General features: G+C 40.7%; 1 protein-coding gene across 3 annotated transcripts in view; it reads right to left on the bottom strand.

Annotated features, from left to right (window-relative positions):
• Positions 1–18,113, bottom strand: part of LOC116324761 (poly(rC)-binding protein 4-like) — a 34,697-nt gene extending 16,584 nt beyond the window's left edge. The window contains exons 1-5 of one of the 3 annotated variants that reach the window (XM_039603975.1): positions 17,941–18,113; positions 4,343–4,532; positions 3,479–3,502; positions 2,095–2,127; positions 433–549 (exon numbers count right to left, since the gene is read on the bottom strand). In XM_039603975.1, the coding sequence (XP_039459909.1) occupies positions 433–549; positions 2,095–2,127; positions 3,479–3,502; positions 4,343–4,450 (282 nt within the window). In that variant the 5' untranslated portion in view covers positions 4,451–4,532; positions 17,941–18,113. Of the gene's footprint in view, positions 1–432; positions 550–2,094; positions 2,128–3,478; positions 3,503–4,342; positions 4,533–17,724 lie in introns of all 3 variants that reach the window. The other 2 variants (XM_031745485.2, XM_031745484.2) reach the window with 2 other exon arrangements.
• Positions 18,114–18,674: the final 561 nt, after the last annotated feature.

Consider the following 18,674-nt stretch of genomic DNA (forward strand, 5'->3'; position numbering starts at 1 on the left):
GGTTCAGCTGACAGAAACAACTTCGCCTTAAACCTTTCTTTTATGACAATAGTTATGGCCGGACCAGGTGTCTGTAAAACTCCCTGCTGCTAAGACTGCTGGGAGACTTCCCATGATGCACTGAAGATTCTCCTCCTCTCCCTTCGTTTCACTTCCTGTCTTTATAAGCTGCAACTGCATATCATAACTTTGTCTTCTTATTCCCATAGTTTATGTTTTGTCCAGTTTTTTTGTTTTCTCTCTTTGCGCTTCTTCAAATCTTTTCTTTGCCCTCACTCCAACCAGTTATGGCTGTCCCTTTGAATGGTTCTCCCAGAGGCTTCTCTGTTTTACCAACAGCTTGCTCACTTGTAATATACTATATACTAAAACTCCTTAAGAAAATGATTGCTATAACTCAGCAGTATATAAATAAAAGTGAAGTAAAAATACCTCCTCCAGTTTGTACGTGATCATGGTAAAAGCTCTGAAGACGCTGTCTGTGGAGCCGGTGATGGTGATGATCCTTTCAGGACAGGATCCCTCTGAAATGTTGACTCGTGCGCTGCTCTGTTGAACCAGAAGTCAGCAGGTTATTTAAATTTCAGTAAAGGAATAGTTGGAAAATAAGTCCTTTTGCATTTGTTCTGTATGACAGTTGGAGGTGCGATGCTATATTTAAGGTTATATACGTAGTCATGGTAACTTAGTGTAGTGTAACTTGTGAAGAGGAGCATGCCTGTTCCAGCTTTTTGGACAGCCTGGAGACACTTTAGTGATTGCCCCATTTCCACTTTTTGACGCTAATCTTCACACAAATTTATTGGAAACAGGGAAGATAGAGCTGGCCTAGCAAATGCCTGTAGCACACTGTGTCCCATTTATGTAATACATAAAATAAAGTATAAAAATATGCTGAACTTTTTACCTTTGGTCGCTGTATCCCCATAGTTAACATACAAACACAAATAACATACCCTTCCTCTTTTCTTACTCTTGACAACTAAAAATAAGATACACATTTCCCCAAATTTCAGCTCGTTCTTCTTGGTCTGTTCTAAAGAGGCAGTACAGCTCATACTTTTAGAGAAAGTAGAGTGATAATGACATAACAGTGACATGAGAAGGTGACACTGTTTCTGCCCTCGTCTTCTTCCATTTTGTATGCTGGCATTTCTGGGTAAAGTCACATGAGCGGACACAGGACTGTGTTCTGACCGCTGGGACATTTTCTCCAGTCAGCCCACTGACTCATTCCCCCCACTGTGACTGTAAGGCCCAGTGAGGACTGACAGGATGAGGCTCATGTAATTGGGAAGTAACAAAAGGCCAGAACTGCCAAGCTAGATGGATGGATGAATGGATGACTACCACTAGTGAGAGGTTTGTCCGGCAGCTCTGCCGAGCCGCCTTGTCCCATGACCTCACTATTCTTCTGTTTATCCGTATGCCTCATAAAGTACGACATAAAACCTTAGCAGCAAGAGAAAGAATCAAATGTGCTGTAAAGTGTCAGCCTAATTACTTTCTAATACAAAGAGTTATCCAAGCGGCATTAGTTTGGCTGCACCCTTGAGATTTATAAAGAGGGAATCGAGGAGCAGACATAGAAAAAAGGAAGTTGTTTTAAGCAGGAAAAAGAAATAGAAAAGAAAATTGAGAGAGAGAGAGAGAGCAGCTAGATGAGGTGCAGCGAAGGGAAGAGAGGGAGGATTTAAATTGAAAAGGTGCTGTTATTGCCCAAAAGGCAATTCGGACAATGCACCTGTTCTGTATGCTTTTCAGACTCAAACCTCCAAAACAAGGAGAGAGAACTGAGCTGTATTATTATTACATGCAACTGCCAGAAAGCCTGACCAGTATTAGACGGCCTCTTGAGATTAAATTATGTTTTCTCTGGAGATGAACATACTGAGGGCCTAAAATAACAGAGATCTAGTGGCTTCATGTCTTGATGTAAAAGAAGGACAGAGTGGTGCACGGTAACAGCTAGTCACATCAGAGAAGCTGCATTCACTAGTCTCAAATGACACAAAAACATAATAATTAGCAAAGCAGAATGCTAAAAAATTCAATTAAATGTCTGAATGGTGATCGAAATCATGGACACTGTACCTCTTCCCGTATTCGTTTCACAGTCTCTCCTTTCTGAAAAAAGACAAAACGAAGGACAGCTTTAAACAGATGCAAATGTGCTTCAGTTCACCAAACTGTTACATCACATTGTTAGGCAAAATCTGCCATTTCTAACCACGTTAGATGGAAATTGCTCAGAAAAAAAAAGTATTGATAAGGCTTCAGTCTGCAGTGTATGCAGCGATGTTGTCATTTGCACTAATTTTGCAAAAACATATCAAATATACAGCATGTGAGCATATGAAGGAAATGTACACCTGCTGTAACGGCTGTGCTTGCAGCGCGTGTGAAGAACTCCTGCCAGCGACAATAACATTCTGTCAGACTTGTGTCACACTGCAGCACATCCTCCGCTGATTTTTTGATTGCTTCGTCTCCCCTCTGCTATTTTATTTTGGCTAAACTCCATCCAACCTGTCATACCTCTGTTCACACTTTCGTGCAGCAACTGAGGACCACTTTCTTTCACCAGTACCAAAAGCAATGTCATCTCACACCTCGGCAAACACTGTTGTTTATGATCTCGGGAAACGTATTACTTGGAGTCTATTGTGACTGTGCTGTTGGTGTTCTATTGATGGGAAAAGGATGAGAGGTTTTCCCAAAGAGATAGGAAGGGGAAAAAAAGGCTGGAGGGTGGAGCAGTTATTATTTAGACAACTTATTAGCCCGAGTACTTCAGACAAAGTGCCTCCCACTCTGTCGAGCTGCACAGTATGCCCCATACTCAAACCCTTTCACCCCCTTCCTTTTTTACATTTTCTGTTTTCTGAAATATCAACTTTCGCAATGCATTGCACATCCATTGTAAAATCCTTCTTTCCAGCACTTCACAGTTTTCTATATTCCTCTATTTTTCTTCTTTCATCCATTGTGATGCCTTTTGTAGGTGCATAAGGCTTGATAGTAGGGGCTACTGAAGCAACACAGTCTCAATAGGCATTTCCTAGCAGACACTAAAAGTGCCCACAAGGGGCCAACTGTAATGCAGTATGTCTTTGGAGCTCAGTTTCAACAGGAGGCTTGCAGTCGGTGCTCCAATGTTTTTGTTTGATGGATTACTATGGTGCTTTGTGAAAGGTGGGGGAGGTCTTAAGAGGGTTGGTTGAAGACAATTACATTTAGGATGGGAATATTCAGAACAGCAAGTCTTTGTTACAGAGCTTTGTGTTCTGGTGATTCAAAACAAAATCAAGGCAGAGGGAAATTATTCTGCAGATGCTTTGAATGATGGAAAATGGCTACTGAGTTATATAAAAGCAACACATCACCCATATATGAGAAATCATTGGCTTCTTTAATGATTATTACCTTTATATATGCATGTATGTTTACGAGTAGAATTAAAAATAGGAATTCTCACCTTTCCTATGATGCTGCCAACCTCCTGAATGCAAAGAGATGAAGATGATAGAGCATAAATAGAAGACAGGGAAAAGGCAAAAACTGATCACCCTCATAGTAACTGTTTATTTTTAGCATGTATGATTGTGAAAAAGAACATTTTCACAGGACTCTATGTGCACCTGTGATAAACTAAGTACACCCCATGATTCAGTAGCTTGTAGAATAACCTTTAGCAGCAATAACTTAAAGTAATCGTTTTCTGTGTGACTTTATTTGTTTAGGATTTTTGGCGTTATTGTAATTGCAACACCTTGATTTTTTTTCCAGCCATTTCGTTGTGGCCCTGTTTCGGCCAAGCTTTAACGGCCTCTGTTTCACCCTTTGAAACCATCTTGACTGTCAGTGACTCCAAGATGACCAGTACCTCTGGCTGCAGGACCTGGCCATCATGTTTGTGCTCATAGGCTTTGTTTGGTTCTTGACACATGCGGCTTGTAGTTTCTCTAAGCATTGCACGGTCTGACTTTAGGGTGAATTTGCTGGGACGCCCACTCCTGTAAAGACTGTGGTATTGTGTTAACACACAGCTGAATCCTGGAGGCCAGCAAGCTGCCAGAACTTGTGCTTTTATAGAGGTGCTCACTCTTTGTCATAATCAATTAATCAAATGCATCTGATTATCAGTGCCTGGCTGCTGTTTGCCCTCTCAATTCCCGTGGAAACAGTGAGGGCGTGCTTAGTTTTTCGCAGGCCTGCCTATCACATAATCCTGCGAAAGCTTTTTCTTTTTCGCATGACTGTGATGTGTGAGGCTGTGACAAATCTTGTGCTTGAAAATGCCTTGAGTGCTGAAGCATGCGTGCATTCATTCATAAACAACCTTTCCATGCATGAGCAGTCGTAGTGTGAGGGTCACTCCCAAGCCCCCGTCGCCAAAGTCCTGCTCACAGTTCATGGTGATGTGGGAGTGGCACTCAGGGAGACGCATGAACAAGGCTCATTCGCTGGTCACACAGTCAAGCGAAGGCCAGCACTCGTTCTCTGGTTGTCCGAGATCGTTCAGTGCTGCTCTGGGGAGAGGACAGAATTCAGAAAATATGATTCTTAATTATTTCTGTGTCTGTAACATTTCCTTCCTACCACACATATGCTCATGCATACACTATTGTTTCTAGCTCATGGATTTCTGCACAAACATTATAAATACTTGAAGAGAAAAATTAATTCAGCAACATCATTCACTGAGCGCTATGTGGCACTATTATAACTAATGGTGTTCTCATTCATTTCTGGGAAATTGGATGCTTGTGCTGTATTTAACTCTACTGTTTACTAAACGATAATTCTGGGAGATCAAAAAAATTCAGATAAATGAGGACAAATCAAAGCGGAAATCAAACACATTTGTGACACGGAAGAGCTTTCAGGCAGGCAGAATGTAATTGTGAACATCTCGGTGAGAAACTTGTTCATTAGTTCAAGTCGATGTAATATCGATGGCGAAATTCATAACAAAGTCCTAATGAACACCACTGTGCATGCAGGGTATTGACCAGGAGCACCAGCAGTGTCAGCGATGCTGCATCTCATCATAGCTTTGGGATTGGAAGAGACTGTGGGTGGCCATCGATGACTAACTGTGTCTTCATTACCTGACAAGCAGTTTCTCTCACAGCGAGCTGAGTGACTTTTAAAATTGGATGTAACAAAGAAAAAAAAAAGAGTGTAGCAGGAGATTCATGCAAAGTTAATCAAATTCCATTTGTAACAGTTTTCATAAAATGGAAAATGTTTGGGGCTTCTTTGGGGATCTGATTTTATCTGCTCCATCACACTCGGATGGAGAAAAAAAAAGTGTTATGGCGAAGCGGAGCAGAATTTATACACAGACAGCAAATTGGATGCATCTGTAGTCATCCCAGGATGACATTGTGGCAGCAGCTTTGTGCATGCCAGTTATGTGACAAACCGAATGATGATTAATGCCGAGTCACCTGGATGCTTACAGTCTTAACATGACGTGCATAATTAGTTCACTGAGTCATTTTTGCTTCCTCTTGTTATTTTTTTTATATATTTCCTTACATTTGTCAGCATGGAGAGCAGAAGTGCATGTAGAAGGGTGAAAGATGTGGATTGCTGCACCTAAATTAAACAGTTAGTTTTCTAACTTTCCAGTTTCCAATTTTTTAACAAAGTTAGCAACAATATTTTTTTAGTCTAAACTAACTAGCTAAGGTTGGAATCACTTACCAATCAATAAATTAATAATTGGTGTAAAATGTTGAAAATTGTGAAAAATGTTGATTACAATATCACAGCAAGAAGAAATTGGATTAAAGTGTTTATTTTATCCTTGGTGATTAGTATAATAACGCTTTGGCTAAAACCTAATGTCAACTAGCGAGTATCCTCAAGAGGAAAATGGCAGGCTTTAATGTTTCCAAGTTAATCATCTTAGATTGATGTGTTAGCAGGCTATATACTAATTAGCACTAATCCCAAGCTATAGCTGAGGCTGATGTCATTATTGTTACTGCAGTATTCTTAAAGGTTCAATAAATGAGATTATGAATATTGATACAGCAGCACATGGCTCTTTGCTATGTAGATATGAATTAGTAAAGTAATGATCTCTTAGCAAATAGTGAAGTCACATTCATAAAGAGGCTACTTCAGCGAGAGGCTGCTCACTGCACATGACATTGGCTTAGTTCCACCTCTAGGGCAAGCCCCATCCCCACCCTAACCCTAACCACACAGACCCATTTGGCTCTGCAGTGAGTGCCATTTGAGACCAGGAGCCCTGCTGTTAAACCGTCCCTGTGTTTTGTTTTGTTTTAAGAGAAAAATTAAAAGAGGTAATAAAGGCAGAAAGGTGGAGCACAGTTCAAAGCATTCAGCCAACTCAGTCCCCCACGAAAAATGGTAACAGAGAAAAAATTAATTAATGTATTTATATATCACCCAACTTAAGTGCACTTGTTTTATCTCAGCTCAGAGAGTCTTGAGAGTCTTCACTAGGGTTTTATTGCTCTGCTTTACTCTCTGTTTTACAATGTGTGTGCCTCCTCTGTGAAGGAGTAGAGTTAGCTTAATTAACTTATCACCATCTTCCCCTAATCTCTACAGAAAAAATACATAAAAACAATGCTTCCCAACCATCCTGCAAAACAGCGAGTATTGCTGAGAAGAAACTCCCAAAAACAAGCTTGGTGATGGTGGCGGGGTGGCAAATGGCAGCAATAACCAACTTGGAACAGACGGTAATAGCAACAATCGACCCCTTGGATAATAAAGTAGGCTCAAACCACAACCAGCTGCATAAAATGATTCTTTGTGGGGCTTAATAGCACATAACAAATAAAGCTCAAAGTTATAATAAAGAGGTTTTTTTAAACACTGTCTCTAGATGATGAATATTTCCAAAGTGTAAATATTATTTTCTCTATTCTGTGATCTACTATAGAGCTACATTTATGCTTACCAATTTCACCCATATCAATATTTCTGTGCTCCTATCTTCCTTAGAAGTTATACAACTACTTCTGTGGTCCGGTGGACTAAAGAATTCGATACTTTTGACCCTACAGTAGAAAACCTTTTCAGCAGCAGTGAGCATTTATTATGCGGTTCAGAAATGGTTATAATTTTCTTTATGAATGTCATTAAGAGTAACAAAATTATCTCCTTTGACTCTTTATTTGAAAAGTAAAAAATTTTCTATGAAAAATTCAAATGTCCCTTCAAAGCAGTCCTGTAGACAGTTGCTAAAGATCAAACCAAAAACCTTAAAGGTCCTTTTTTAAACCTGTAAGACAAAATCCAACACATTAATCATGCAATACTAACTCAGACAAAAGATGCCTGAAAACAATGCCACTTGGGATCTCATTATTAGCTACATCTACATGCCAAATTCACTAGTTTCTCTGAGCATTAACTGCCAAAAAAAGTTCTGAATCTGTAATTCTAGTTATCCAAGATGACACCAATCACAAGCAACAATGGGCCATAAGTTAAGGTAATCTAATTTCATTAAAACAAATATTTAGACCTCAGTCTTTGAGCTACACAACACCAGTGATCCTAACACTTATATGGCAACAACTGCTGTGTCACGCAGATCAAATGATTTGGGATTTAATATTTTACAGAGTGTTTTCTTTTCTTCACTGATTATTGCTTAAGTGTAAACAACTTGTAATTTATATATACACCTTAATCTCAATGCACTGTAAAGATGTTGTTTTCTATTTTGCTTTTGTTATCTTTCTTTATTGCAAGGAGGCAAACAATTGTTACTAAGTTTAATTGTGTGAGCATCGCCTCTAAAACAGCCCAGGGGTTACTTTTGCAGTAACGGGAGGCTACATGGACCCATTAGCTCAACTAAGTTTTGAAAAACAAATGAAGAAAAAAAGCAATGCATAAATGTATAAATAATGATGTTTGAGAGTTTTATATAATTTAATAATAATTTAGCAGTATGCACTTTCACATGACTGATAGTTAACCATTTGAGGTCTACGCCATCATAACGCTAACCCTGCACTTTGGCATGTCGATATCAACCATCGCTAGCAAAATGGTGCTTTGCAATATCAAAGTAAAACAAACACCTGAATCCTAAAATATCTGCTGAGGTGATCTGAAGTATAATACTAAATGTGATTCAGAACATTTGAGCTTTTTTAGGTATTATTTTACATAGTTTAAAGGTACCAGTATGACATCATAGAAAATCTAAAACCCTTCTGTGACATTTACAGTAAAATGTGTCCACAGCATAGAAAATATAAGCATGATTATTTTGTTGGCTTCAATCTATTTTCTTAAATGTATCAAACTGTCAATAAAATTCACATAACTGAACTGTTAGGATTAAACTGGAATATAGTTTAAAATCTGCACTTTCAATACGAGTTCTCTCTGAGACTGCTGCATCTTTGGAGTCAAGCATGTTCATTGACTCCAAAGGTTTAAAAAGCTTTTTTATTTTAAAATTAGTTCAAGTGAGGTGGTGCTGGTGAAGGTCGACAAGCCTGTGGGCAGACAGAAAAGGTTGGGAACCTCTAATAAAGCATCTTTTAAATTACTTTTGATTTAAATTATGCTTTTCCAATATCTAAGGTCTACACTTGGCAGTGGAATCGTGTATTGTCATGGACCTTACTAACAGCTTGTATTGATGTTGATGTTCTGACCCATGAGCACTCAATAGTCATTACTACATTACTACATCACTTTAGGCGTGCTCACTAGTCATAGGTCTGATTGTTTTAGTCACCAAACACCTGCTTCAGCTTGGTCTTAACTACACAAGTGTAGCTGAAATTAAACCTTTGCTACTGTATCTTAAGTAGTTCTGAAGCTGTGACAACATTTGTCCACAAACAGGCAGACAAACACCTGTCCAGCAGCTTTATGGTGGTTCTTCAGTGTCTTGGGGGCTACATTTTTGAACCGTGACGCACATGCACTCACAGGGCGAAAACAACAACAGCTACGTTTTTGCAGCTAGTAATTAATGTCTCCCCTTTGACTCATCAAGGCCACTTGTCTGCCAAACACATTCCAACCAGCCTACAGTGCTAATGCATACCAGCCTACTGCTGCAGTCCTTCTGACAATGCCTGACTTATGTGTGTGTGTTTATAAATCTACATTCTGTCTATACGTTTGGTGAGCTATAAGAGGAGATCATGTTTAATAAATGGCTGTTATTTTAGAGTAGATCCTATTCCGCCGTGACTTGTTGTAGGCAGGTTTATTGCTTTTACTTAACGTTCAAGGACATTGCTGTTTGTTTGATTTATTAACGCACTGGATGCCTGCAAAGACATGTTCAAATACTCGCACACAACCTTCTTAAGATGTCGCAGAGGTTGACTGTCTCTGTGAGCTTTATATTCCCACCGTGGCCATGGCACGTCTAACATGCCAGCCCATCAAAATGTGGCAGGAAGTGGACCGGAATGCCTTTGTGCTGGATTCAGTTGCATCAAATCAATCAGCCTTCATCTGCTTTTTTTTTGAAAGTGATGCTCATTGGATTGACTTACAAAGCTATCAGTTAGGAGCTCATCTACATACAATTTCCATAAATATCAAACAGAGCCAAAGGGGCTGGAGATAAACAAAAACTGGAGCATTTTACTTGCCATCAGCTACAGATTTAAGGCTAAATAATCATGACTTTAAAGTTGATCGATGCATCCTGAACACATGTGTTATCACAGAGCACATTTATGCAACCCGTAGGCTAACTTCATTATCTTTAGGCACTGAGGGGCATGGCTAAAATGTTAGCACTTATTGCATTAGGAGTTAATGGTTAGAGGGATCATTATGTGCATCTCTGTGGGTTGATAACAAGGCATGTGCTCTGTGTCTGTGTGAGGGCGGTGAGTCTCTGAACTCTTCATTTCCAGAATCCCAAGCAGCACTGTTGCAGGATGAACAGAGCCCCTCTGTTCTAAATTAGACCTGGTAACAGAGAACACGGAATTAGCAAAGTGCAGACTGCAGCACTAGGCTGCCAAACTGCAGTCAGACTAGGAAAGAAAGGTGAAGAGTCCATCTACTGTTCTGCTCCTATGTCACTTATATTGTGACCTGAGTCTTGCTCTGCTTGACTGCATAAAGCATGAAAGAGCTTCAGTTATGAGTCACTGCCTTTATCCAGCTTTATATACACTGGATTAGGCATGACTTTGTAACACAAATGACTGAAAACAAATGGCCATAAAAGTCCTCGGTTACTGTTGACTAAGTAAAAATAGCCAGGTTCAAACAATATTTAAGGAGATGTTTTGTATTTATACAGCACCAATTCACAGCAACAGTCACTTCAGGATACTTTACACTATAAGATAAAGACTTTACAATACTAAAGGTAAGAACCCCAAACCCTTTTTAACAAGGACTTGACAACAGTGGGAAGGGAAAACTCCTATTTGACAGGAAGAAACCTCCAGCAGAACTGGGCTCAGGAAGGGGCAGACATCTGCTGTATCGGTTGAGGGGAGAGGGGAAAGAAAAGACGTTGGGGGCATAAGAAGAGATAATTTTAGCCTTGCTAGCAGCTTGGCTTTGGGAAGGCAATGGCTACACCAAAATATTTCAACAAATAATTCTAGTGGTCATGTATTCTCCTAATTTTGGTTATTATGATTTGTTTTTACGACATCACTAGGCTGACATTTACGAATTTTACTGAAATCCTTTTTGCACAGATACAGACTTTCCTTCTTGCTTGTGTCTCTATCACTTTTTGCTTACTAGTATCGCTATAGGGCTGAACTGTTGGATGGAGCTTTTACATTAACATTGGTGATTCTATGGACATTGGTGCAAAAAATACTTACTTAAACTAATCACATTCTCATTAGCCTTAGCTGTACTTTTGGATTAATGCAAATGAGCATATCAGCATGCTAAATTCACACAAGAGAAGAACAGAGCTGACGAGCCCAAAAACTGAGGCCGATGTGGAAGCGCCTTCAACCTCCTCTGGTTTCAAAAAATCAGTTCAGTTTGAATGGAAGTCAATGGAAAATGACCCTTTATATTTCACCTCAGTATTCCTGATGAATTTATGGCTGTCAGTTGCTAATTTTGCAAGTTATTCATGTTATTAGCTAGTTTCAAATTAGTGAATACAGCAAAATGTTCATTTTGTAAATAACTGTTTCCATTAGTGTAAAAAAACACCAATGGCAAAGCAGAGTATGTTTTAGAGTGGTCCCTTCTTGTGACTGACAAATTAATAATGCTCAACTCAAAACCACTTAACTAGAATTTACTAACTAACTATGTAACATTATAAAATTATCCTTTAAGTTAAATCGAGCAAGAATCCAGAGTTGGTGTTTTTTTTTTTGTCAACTGTCCATAACCTCAAAGATATCATGGATAAAAGCAATCGGCATACATCCCCTGACAGCAACCACCGTTTTTTTCTTTTCCTTGCCAGATTTTCAGGTGCTTCCACTACAGAGAGTCTGTCAAGATGAAAAGGATGTTTTACAGCGGGCTTGTTTGGAGGACTGGGCACCTGTTCTGAGACAACCATATCCCTCACACAATCCTGGCAAATAGGCGATTCTGGGCTGGCTTAGAGGAAATGAAGAAGGACGTGCCTGGTCTCCATGGTGAACAACAGAAACAGGGCATACCCCGCCTCTCCATATGTGGGACCGGGGGTATTGTGTGTCTGCTCCATCAACACTCATAGGCGAAGAGGACAGGGTGTCCCTCGGGTGGACGCATATGGAGCGGTAAGTGGGAGGGTGTCAATGTGTGTACACACGCACAGTGAGAGACCAAGAGGTGAAAGACCATTTACACATATATATACAGACGGCAACATTCATATGCCTATGTGCCCCAAAACAAAACTCAAAAGAAGACACACACACAGCTGCTGGGATGAAAGGAGTCAACAATTCACACAAGACACACACACACAGAAAGTGTCCAGTGGAAGCACAACAGCGGACAGGCTTTGATCTACTCAGAACTTCCACAGGAAGACTTTATATATCCATCTGTCATGAAAAACTCAAACTGCTGCGATGTTTGAGTACACGGGATGACACAATGAAAGCGTCATCTCCTCAGACAATGATGAAAAAATACAACAGACAAAAGCAATAAATCTCCAGGCTCCTCTTTGCTGCTGGTTAGTCGGTCTCCAAACTTAGATGAAATGCACACGTCTGCTCGACTTACTGACTTACGACTAAACAAATGTTCTGCCATTTCAAGTGTCTGTCTATAAATCTGATTACTTACTGTAGAGGAGAGGGTGTGTGGGGGTGTGAAAGCACTAACACAGCTAATGACTGCACACTGAATACTTTCAGAAATGATGCAAAGGCCTCTTGATCAAATAAACTCTATTCCTTGTAATTGAAATTTTCAAAGTGGAAGTGCTTGTTTGGGTTAGCTTTAACCACATCACAGCAAATGGTCATTCCAAGATGTAGCACTTGTACTGCTTTTTGAGCAGCGCCACAGTGATTTCAACACATCTATGTGACTGTGGAATTTTTAAGTGAATTTTTGCCTTTGTACAAATAAAGCGTACTATCTTATGAATGCTTTCAAATTCTCTTTAAGCTGCAGCTAATAGTAAAAACATCATTAAAGTTTAAACCTCTGCTTCAGCGCTACAGTGTTGTGTGGTGACTCAAGAAAAACTTTCTTCGAGTCTTCAGTGAAGAGCTGCTAAATCCTGATCAGACCAAAGAAACATTTTGCATCACCCACGTTAGATTATGAAGACAAAAAAGAAGAAATACAGAAATTGACAATAAAACACTCGAAACAGTTTCTAACAAGAATCTGATTGAGAATATCTTCTTTACAGTAAATCCCTTTTAGTATAGTTCAGCAACATATACTGCAAGAATAATGAGCACTCGATTGAAGAATTAAACGGTTACACCAGTACAGCTGCACTTCCATAACCTCTCCAGGGTCGAGAGGCAAAAAAAGAGAGAGGAGAAGAGGGCTTTAGTTGTGAAACAGGAGAGGCTTGAAATTAAAGAGTAGTGTTTCATCTCTCGGCATGTCTGTCTCAGCTCTGTCACATATAATGGGAGGGGTCAGCCCTCGGCACAGAGGGGACTGTCCTCTGCTATCAGCCCACCGCTTCATCTAGCGTTAAAGCATAACCGTGTAAGCCTGCAGTGCAAGTCGCCTGTCAACCGCAGGGCCCCAGAGAGGGTTATCAGACCCCTGAGCTGTCGGCTGCTCCTGCAGCAGAGAGAAGGGCCAGCGGTCACATTCACTGTGGCCACCGCGCCTAAATGTGGGCTGACGCTGATAAGATTACCCCACGGCAGTGTGTTTTTTAAAGAGTCAGTAAAACTTCAAGATTTCTGATTTCAGATTCTATAAACAAAGCGGCTGAAAAGCTGTCTTTATAATGAACGCGCCTAATTGAAAATCCTGTGATGACACGCCTTCTGAAACTTTGTGGGTTTGCCAGCTGGGTGGTGGTGGGGGGTAATAAATCTTTAGCCATTTATACACACAATAATCTTATTCACACAAGCTGTAGAGCCACTGTTTATTTACATCACTGATATTGGAAACGGCTGCATTTTAAAAGTGGCAGGAATCGTTACTGTCAAGGCTTCTTCTTGTCATAGCAACTTACAGTCATGTCAGTTTGTCTATACAGCTTAGACACAGATAGCGTTCTGTGGCAGAATCTGCATACTTACAAGGGAACCCGGCAGCTAATGAACAGCAGCGTAATTGACACACTAGCACGGGAGTCTATAAAATGCCATCAGTTTCGCTCACTGTCAGGGTGGAGCAGTATTTATTTAGTTCTAGCTCAATGGGGATTAATAAGCATATACCCTTGAAGGAACGTGGCCACTCTGCGATTGATCAGTTCTAGATGCAGTTGTTTTTACAAAGAAACACGTCCCCTCATTAGGGTAAACCCCAATCCCTCCCTTCTTCTCATTATTGCCAGTGGGGGACAGAAGAACAACACAAACATGCAGGTAATGAACCTTACAGGGAGATGTTTGTGGGATGTCGATTGTTATATATATACATATATATATATATATGCCATGTGGCTGTTGGACCCAGGCGCAGCGTGTCACTGTCTGAGCCTGTATTTACACTGGCTTTAGTTAGCATAGGGACAGTAGGGCCCAGGCGTACATATTGTACAACTGTCATTTAACTGTCAAATCCCCCCAAACAAAAAATAAACAAATAAATAAAAATCTGGTTTCATACAAAAATCTTCAGCAGATTTCGTATGCTGTTCCCGAGTGTTTATCCCTCTGGATACAACATTGAAATTTTCTAATCATTTGCCTTGCCTTGCCTTACAATGGCATGTCTCTTATTATCAGAGAGCTCCTACTAGGACCATATATCATTTTGAATGGCTTTTTGGCATGGTGGAGAATACACTTTGGCAGGGTATTAACTCCAGCTTTTATCCCATCCTTCTTACTGGATGAAGGTCACTCCCTCTATCTGCAAAATGACTTTTCTCTCTTCTCTTTCATCCCTGCTTTCCTCCCATCCTCCACACCAGGGCATGAGTCAGAGAATCTGACACCTCACAGGAGAGGAGAGTAGAGGGAGGAGAAAGTGAGCGAGATGGGAGACAAACTGAGGAAGAAAACAAGCAGAGATGGAGACAGTTGGAGGGAAGAGAGACAAGTTGATCAATATCTCGGAGAAACAAGGAACCTGAGACGATCTGGAGTGGCCCCCGCTTCCTTGAGGTACAAGACGCTGCATTAAACATGGCAAATCCATCAGTGCACAGATGGTGCAGGAGTCCTCATCATAATTCTCAGCTGTGCAATGTCCTTTATAGTTGCGCACAGTTCGTCTGCAGGATTATACTGTTTGCAGCATCACTACGCTTAAGTTGGCTGACTCAATGGTGTATTATTTGACATAAAACATTACCGTGCACGTTGAGCTGAAACTACGGATTACATAAGCTTCAAAACAAACTGAGCACAAACCCAAAAATAGTGCGGTCCCTGTTAAATATTTCACGCACTCGGCAGCTGAAGGGGGGATAAAAAGCTTCTCTCCTTCTCTGTCGCATACAAACACACACACACACACACATAGATGCAGATGGCCAATTGAAAGAAAAACCTCCATTTAGTGTTCTGTAGAGCAGAGCGGATTACTTTCGTGAAGACAGTCTTTTAGCTTATTCGCACGACATACAGGACTTACTGGATTTGAGTGTTTAGAATACACCTATCATTACTTCTTAAGGCGCTCTGTAAAGACAGCATAAAAGGTCCTCTTTGACGGTAACTTCTGGACTAAATAAATCATGCTCATGAGACTCTTTGTGAGACACAACAGGAGAGTCATGAGGCTTGCTTGGTCAATCTTTGGAGCTCAGCACAGAGCTATCTTTTCATAGCAGGGACAGCCCGAAGCTCTGTCAGCCACTGGGTCTGTTTAAAGAACAGCAGCGAGGGTCACATTGTGTAGAGAAGAAAGGGTCTCTTCATAGCAATACAAGAAGGTCCAAAAAAGGCTCTCTGTGCTGTTTATATGTAGGGAGGGTGCCAGATCACAAATCAACAAGTACTCATGTAATGTTGTTCCATAGCTTTTTTGTGTCTCATGGTAAAGCATAAGAATAATAATGATCACAATGAGAGTACAGCCTCAAGTGATAGTGACAAGAACAGGTTAATCACTCAAAAGCAGGTTAATTGCTACAGGGGGTTTATCTCAAGTATTAGAGAGGAAATTAATATGTATTAAAAAAAATGCTCCTGTGACACAACATGTAAATTAAAGCCTGAAAGAAGATGATGATACTTCTAAGCTTCAAACACTGCAAGTTATTACAATTTAATTACTGCTGAAAAGCAGAAAAAATAAGACAAAAATAAGTCTGTGGTGAAATAAAATCAATAGAATAATATTGAAATCTGCATGCAATTTAAGCTGTTTGCTGTCCCATGCGCTGCTTTCACTAAATTATACAAGAATGCTCTTCCTGTATTCTCCTTATGAGTAAAAAGTGATTGAATATCCCCTCGTATCGCTCTGCAGAACTCTTTATTAGAGTAAAGCTGCTGTGCTGAGTTACATTTACTTGATGACTGCAAAGCAAAACTAAGCATTGTGCCTTTTTTCTCCCTCCTGCTTCTCTCTGCAACAACAGCATCTTAGTAGATGAGAGGGATTATTGGCAGTTCCCAGACGTTGGAGCAGCACGTGTCAGGTCTGGCTTCTGTTATTTATGAGGCCTCTCAGCCCCAGCCCTCACTCTGCAGCAGAGATGCAGGTGGGGTTTCATTATTGAAGATGTTCTTCCACTTCTTATTAGATCTCTGACTCTCAGAGTGCATTAAGGAATTGCAGCTGGACAGAGAATCAGCAATACATGATGGCCCGCCTCTTTGACCCCTGGAGTGTTTCTAAAAGATACGTGTGCCTCTTACATCAGACAAATTGCATGTCCTACTCCCTTCCCAGAAATAAATAGTGTTTGCACTCAAGCAGATGCCCCGTTCACCACACACAGATGAAAATTCAGTTTCTTATTGATCTCGGCTTTGTCCTTTGAGAACACATATCTAAATCATGTTCTGCTCCTTCAGTAGAACCGCCATACAACGCACTGCTTCCGAGCCAAACATCTATACTCTAAGTAATGTGCAATCCTCTAATTGTGCCCCCATTTCTCTCCGGATGTGCACATGCAAGATTCATGAGCATCTCCAGGCAGCAAGGATGATGATTTCCTAAATCGATGAGAAGGTCCACACTCAGATGTTTTTTAATTGATTCTATTGTACTAAGGAGCCTAAAAAATATGCTCAGATTATTGCAAAATATAAATGAAACTGCAAGTGAAAACTGAAATACAAGAGCCAATATATTTGGAAGCAACAGCTAAATGAGAATAATCCTGTAAGGAGTACTGTTTATGAACAGTGCGTGCACAATTGAGAGGAAAGTCAAAGAGTGTCAGTTGTGTTATTGTTTAGAAACTTACAGTTGAGCAAATGTGGACGGATTCATACATTTAGGGTAAATTATAAACATTTCCAGACAAACTGCGTTTGCACAATATATATATAATTTTTCGGGGTAGGGGTCAGCTTGTTATGATAGTTCTTCCATCCGGTGTAATACAAGTGCAGTTAGGCATCTTGGTGAATAATGGTGCTGTCACATACACTCGCTGCCTCAGCACCAAGCGGGCGCCCACAGTACGGGACTTGTTGAGAATGATCTTTGTGTTTCAGGACGGGCCTGGCCAACGGGGTCCACTTTCATTATCATAAAACCGTGCACACACAAGAGCCCAATTGTCTCCCCGCTCTTACTGCTGTCCCCTGCTCATCTGGGGACTTTCTGCCATATGCTGGATTTAACAACCCAGTCATTTTACGGCTTCATTAATTCAGCTCCACACACAAATGATTTCATCCTACACTGTTCTCATATGAGTGCGCACGAGTAAAAACATTAGGGACTGTAGTAATTTAGAACGACGGCAGGAATTAGGCAGTTAAAGGGCCTGATTGTGGTTGTTGAGACGAATGTGTAAGCTAAATTGTAAATATATGGCTTGATGTAGGCCTGATTCGAGAAATAAGACACTATATTTGAAGCCGACAGCGAGCAAGAATGTCACGTATTGGATAAGAGGTGTTTTAAGTTGGAGAATAGGGAACTAGCTGTCCAAAAATGTGCCTTTCCAAATAAGCCGACACTTACCTGATTTCATGCAAAAGGTCGTAGTCAGCAGTTCCCTCTAAACTATCCCCATGGATCTGTGTTGGCCGGGCTTTGTATCCACATAGAGTCCAATGACACGGAGGTGTAGTGCGGACTGTCCTCCCGGAGTGTCAGCAGACTGGAGTGCAGAGCGCCTGTGCGCTGAGGAGAGAGAGAGACACACACACAGATGCAGGCAGCGACCACCCCGCTCACCCTGATCGCCAGTAACCGAGGCAGCCCGTGGGACAGAGCCGAGTGCTCTTTGGGTAAAAATCCTCCGGTTCAGCTGCTTCCAAGTGTCTGCATCCCTGCCTCGGTCGGTGTGCTGCTTTTGTGATCCTTCCAGTCCCCACAGGACCTCTGCTGAGAGCGTGCCGCGCCTCTTCGCCCTGTGCGTCGCACCGCAGATTGACACACTCAAGATCACGAGTGCTTGCTCGGTCTCACTGTACACCAACTTGTGTCAGTCATAAAACGGAATCGGATGGAGAAATGCACAGTGATCGGGAGAAGTTTCATATCTGAAGGGTATGCCAACTTAGCCTACTTTTTTTTTTAAATTCACAAAACATTACATCACAACTGATTTTAACTAACCACCTTAAACATTATCCCGATGAGTGCAAGACAGATTACCCATCTTTGAGTACAGTTTCAGGCTTTAGGCTTTACATATAAATGATAACGGTAATTTTAATAATGCAAATATTTAGTCAATTTATAAAATGTGCAGGTCAAAATTCACTGGCTCCAGCAAAGTTGGTGGTGCAGGGTTTAAATTTAAGCTTTCTTTTGAAGTTTTAAACCAGTAACTTTCTCTCACATGGCGCCATCTAGTGTCTATGTCTTGATATTGCTGTTGTTTTAAGCGTTTCTACAAAGGGGAGGGGCACAGTAATAATCTGTGTATAATTTTAAATAATTCTCAGTATATACTCTTTCTGAAG

Source organism: Oreochromis aureus, linkage group 20 (assembly GCF_013358895.1).
Source record: "Oreochromis aureus strain Israel breed Guangdong linkage group 20, ZZ_aureus, whole genome shotgun sequence".
Classification (NCBI taxonomy): domain Eukaryota; kingdom Metazoa; phylum Chordata; class Actinopteri; order Cichliformes; family Cichlidae; genus Oreochromis; species Oreochromis aureus.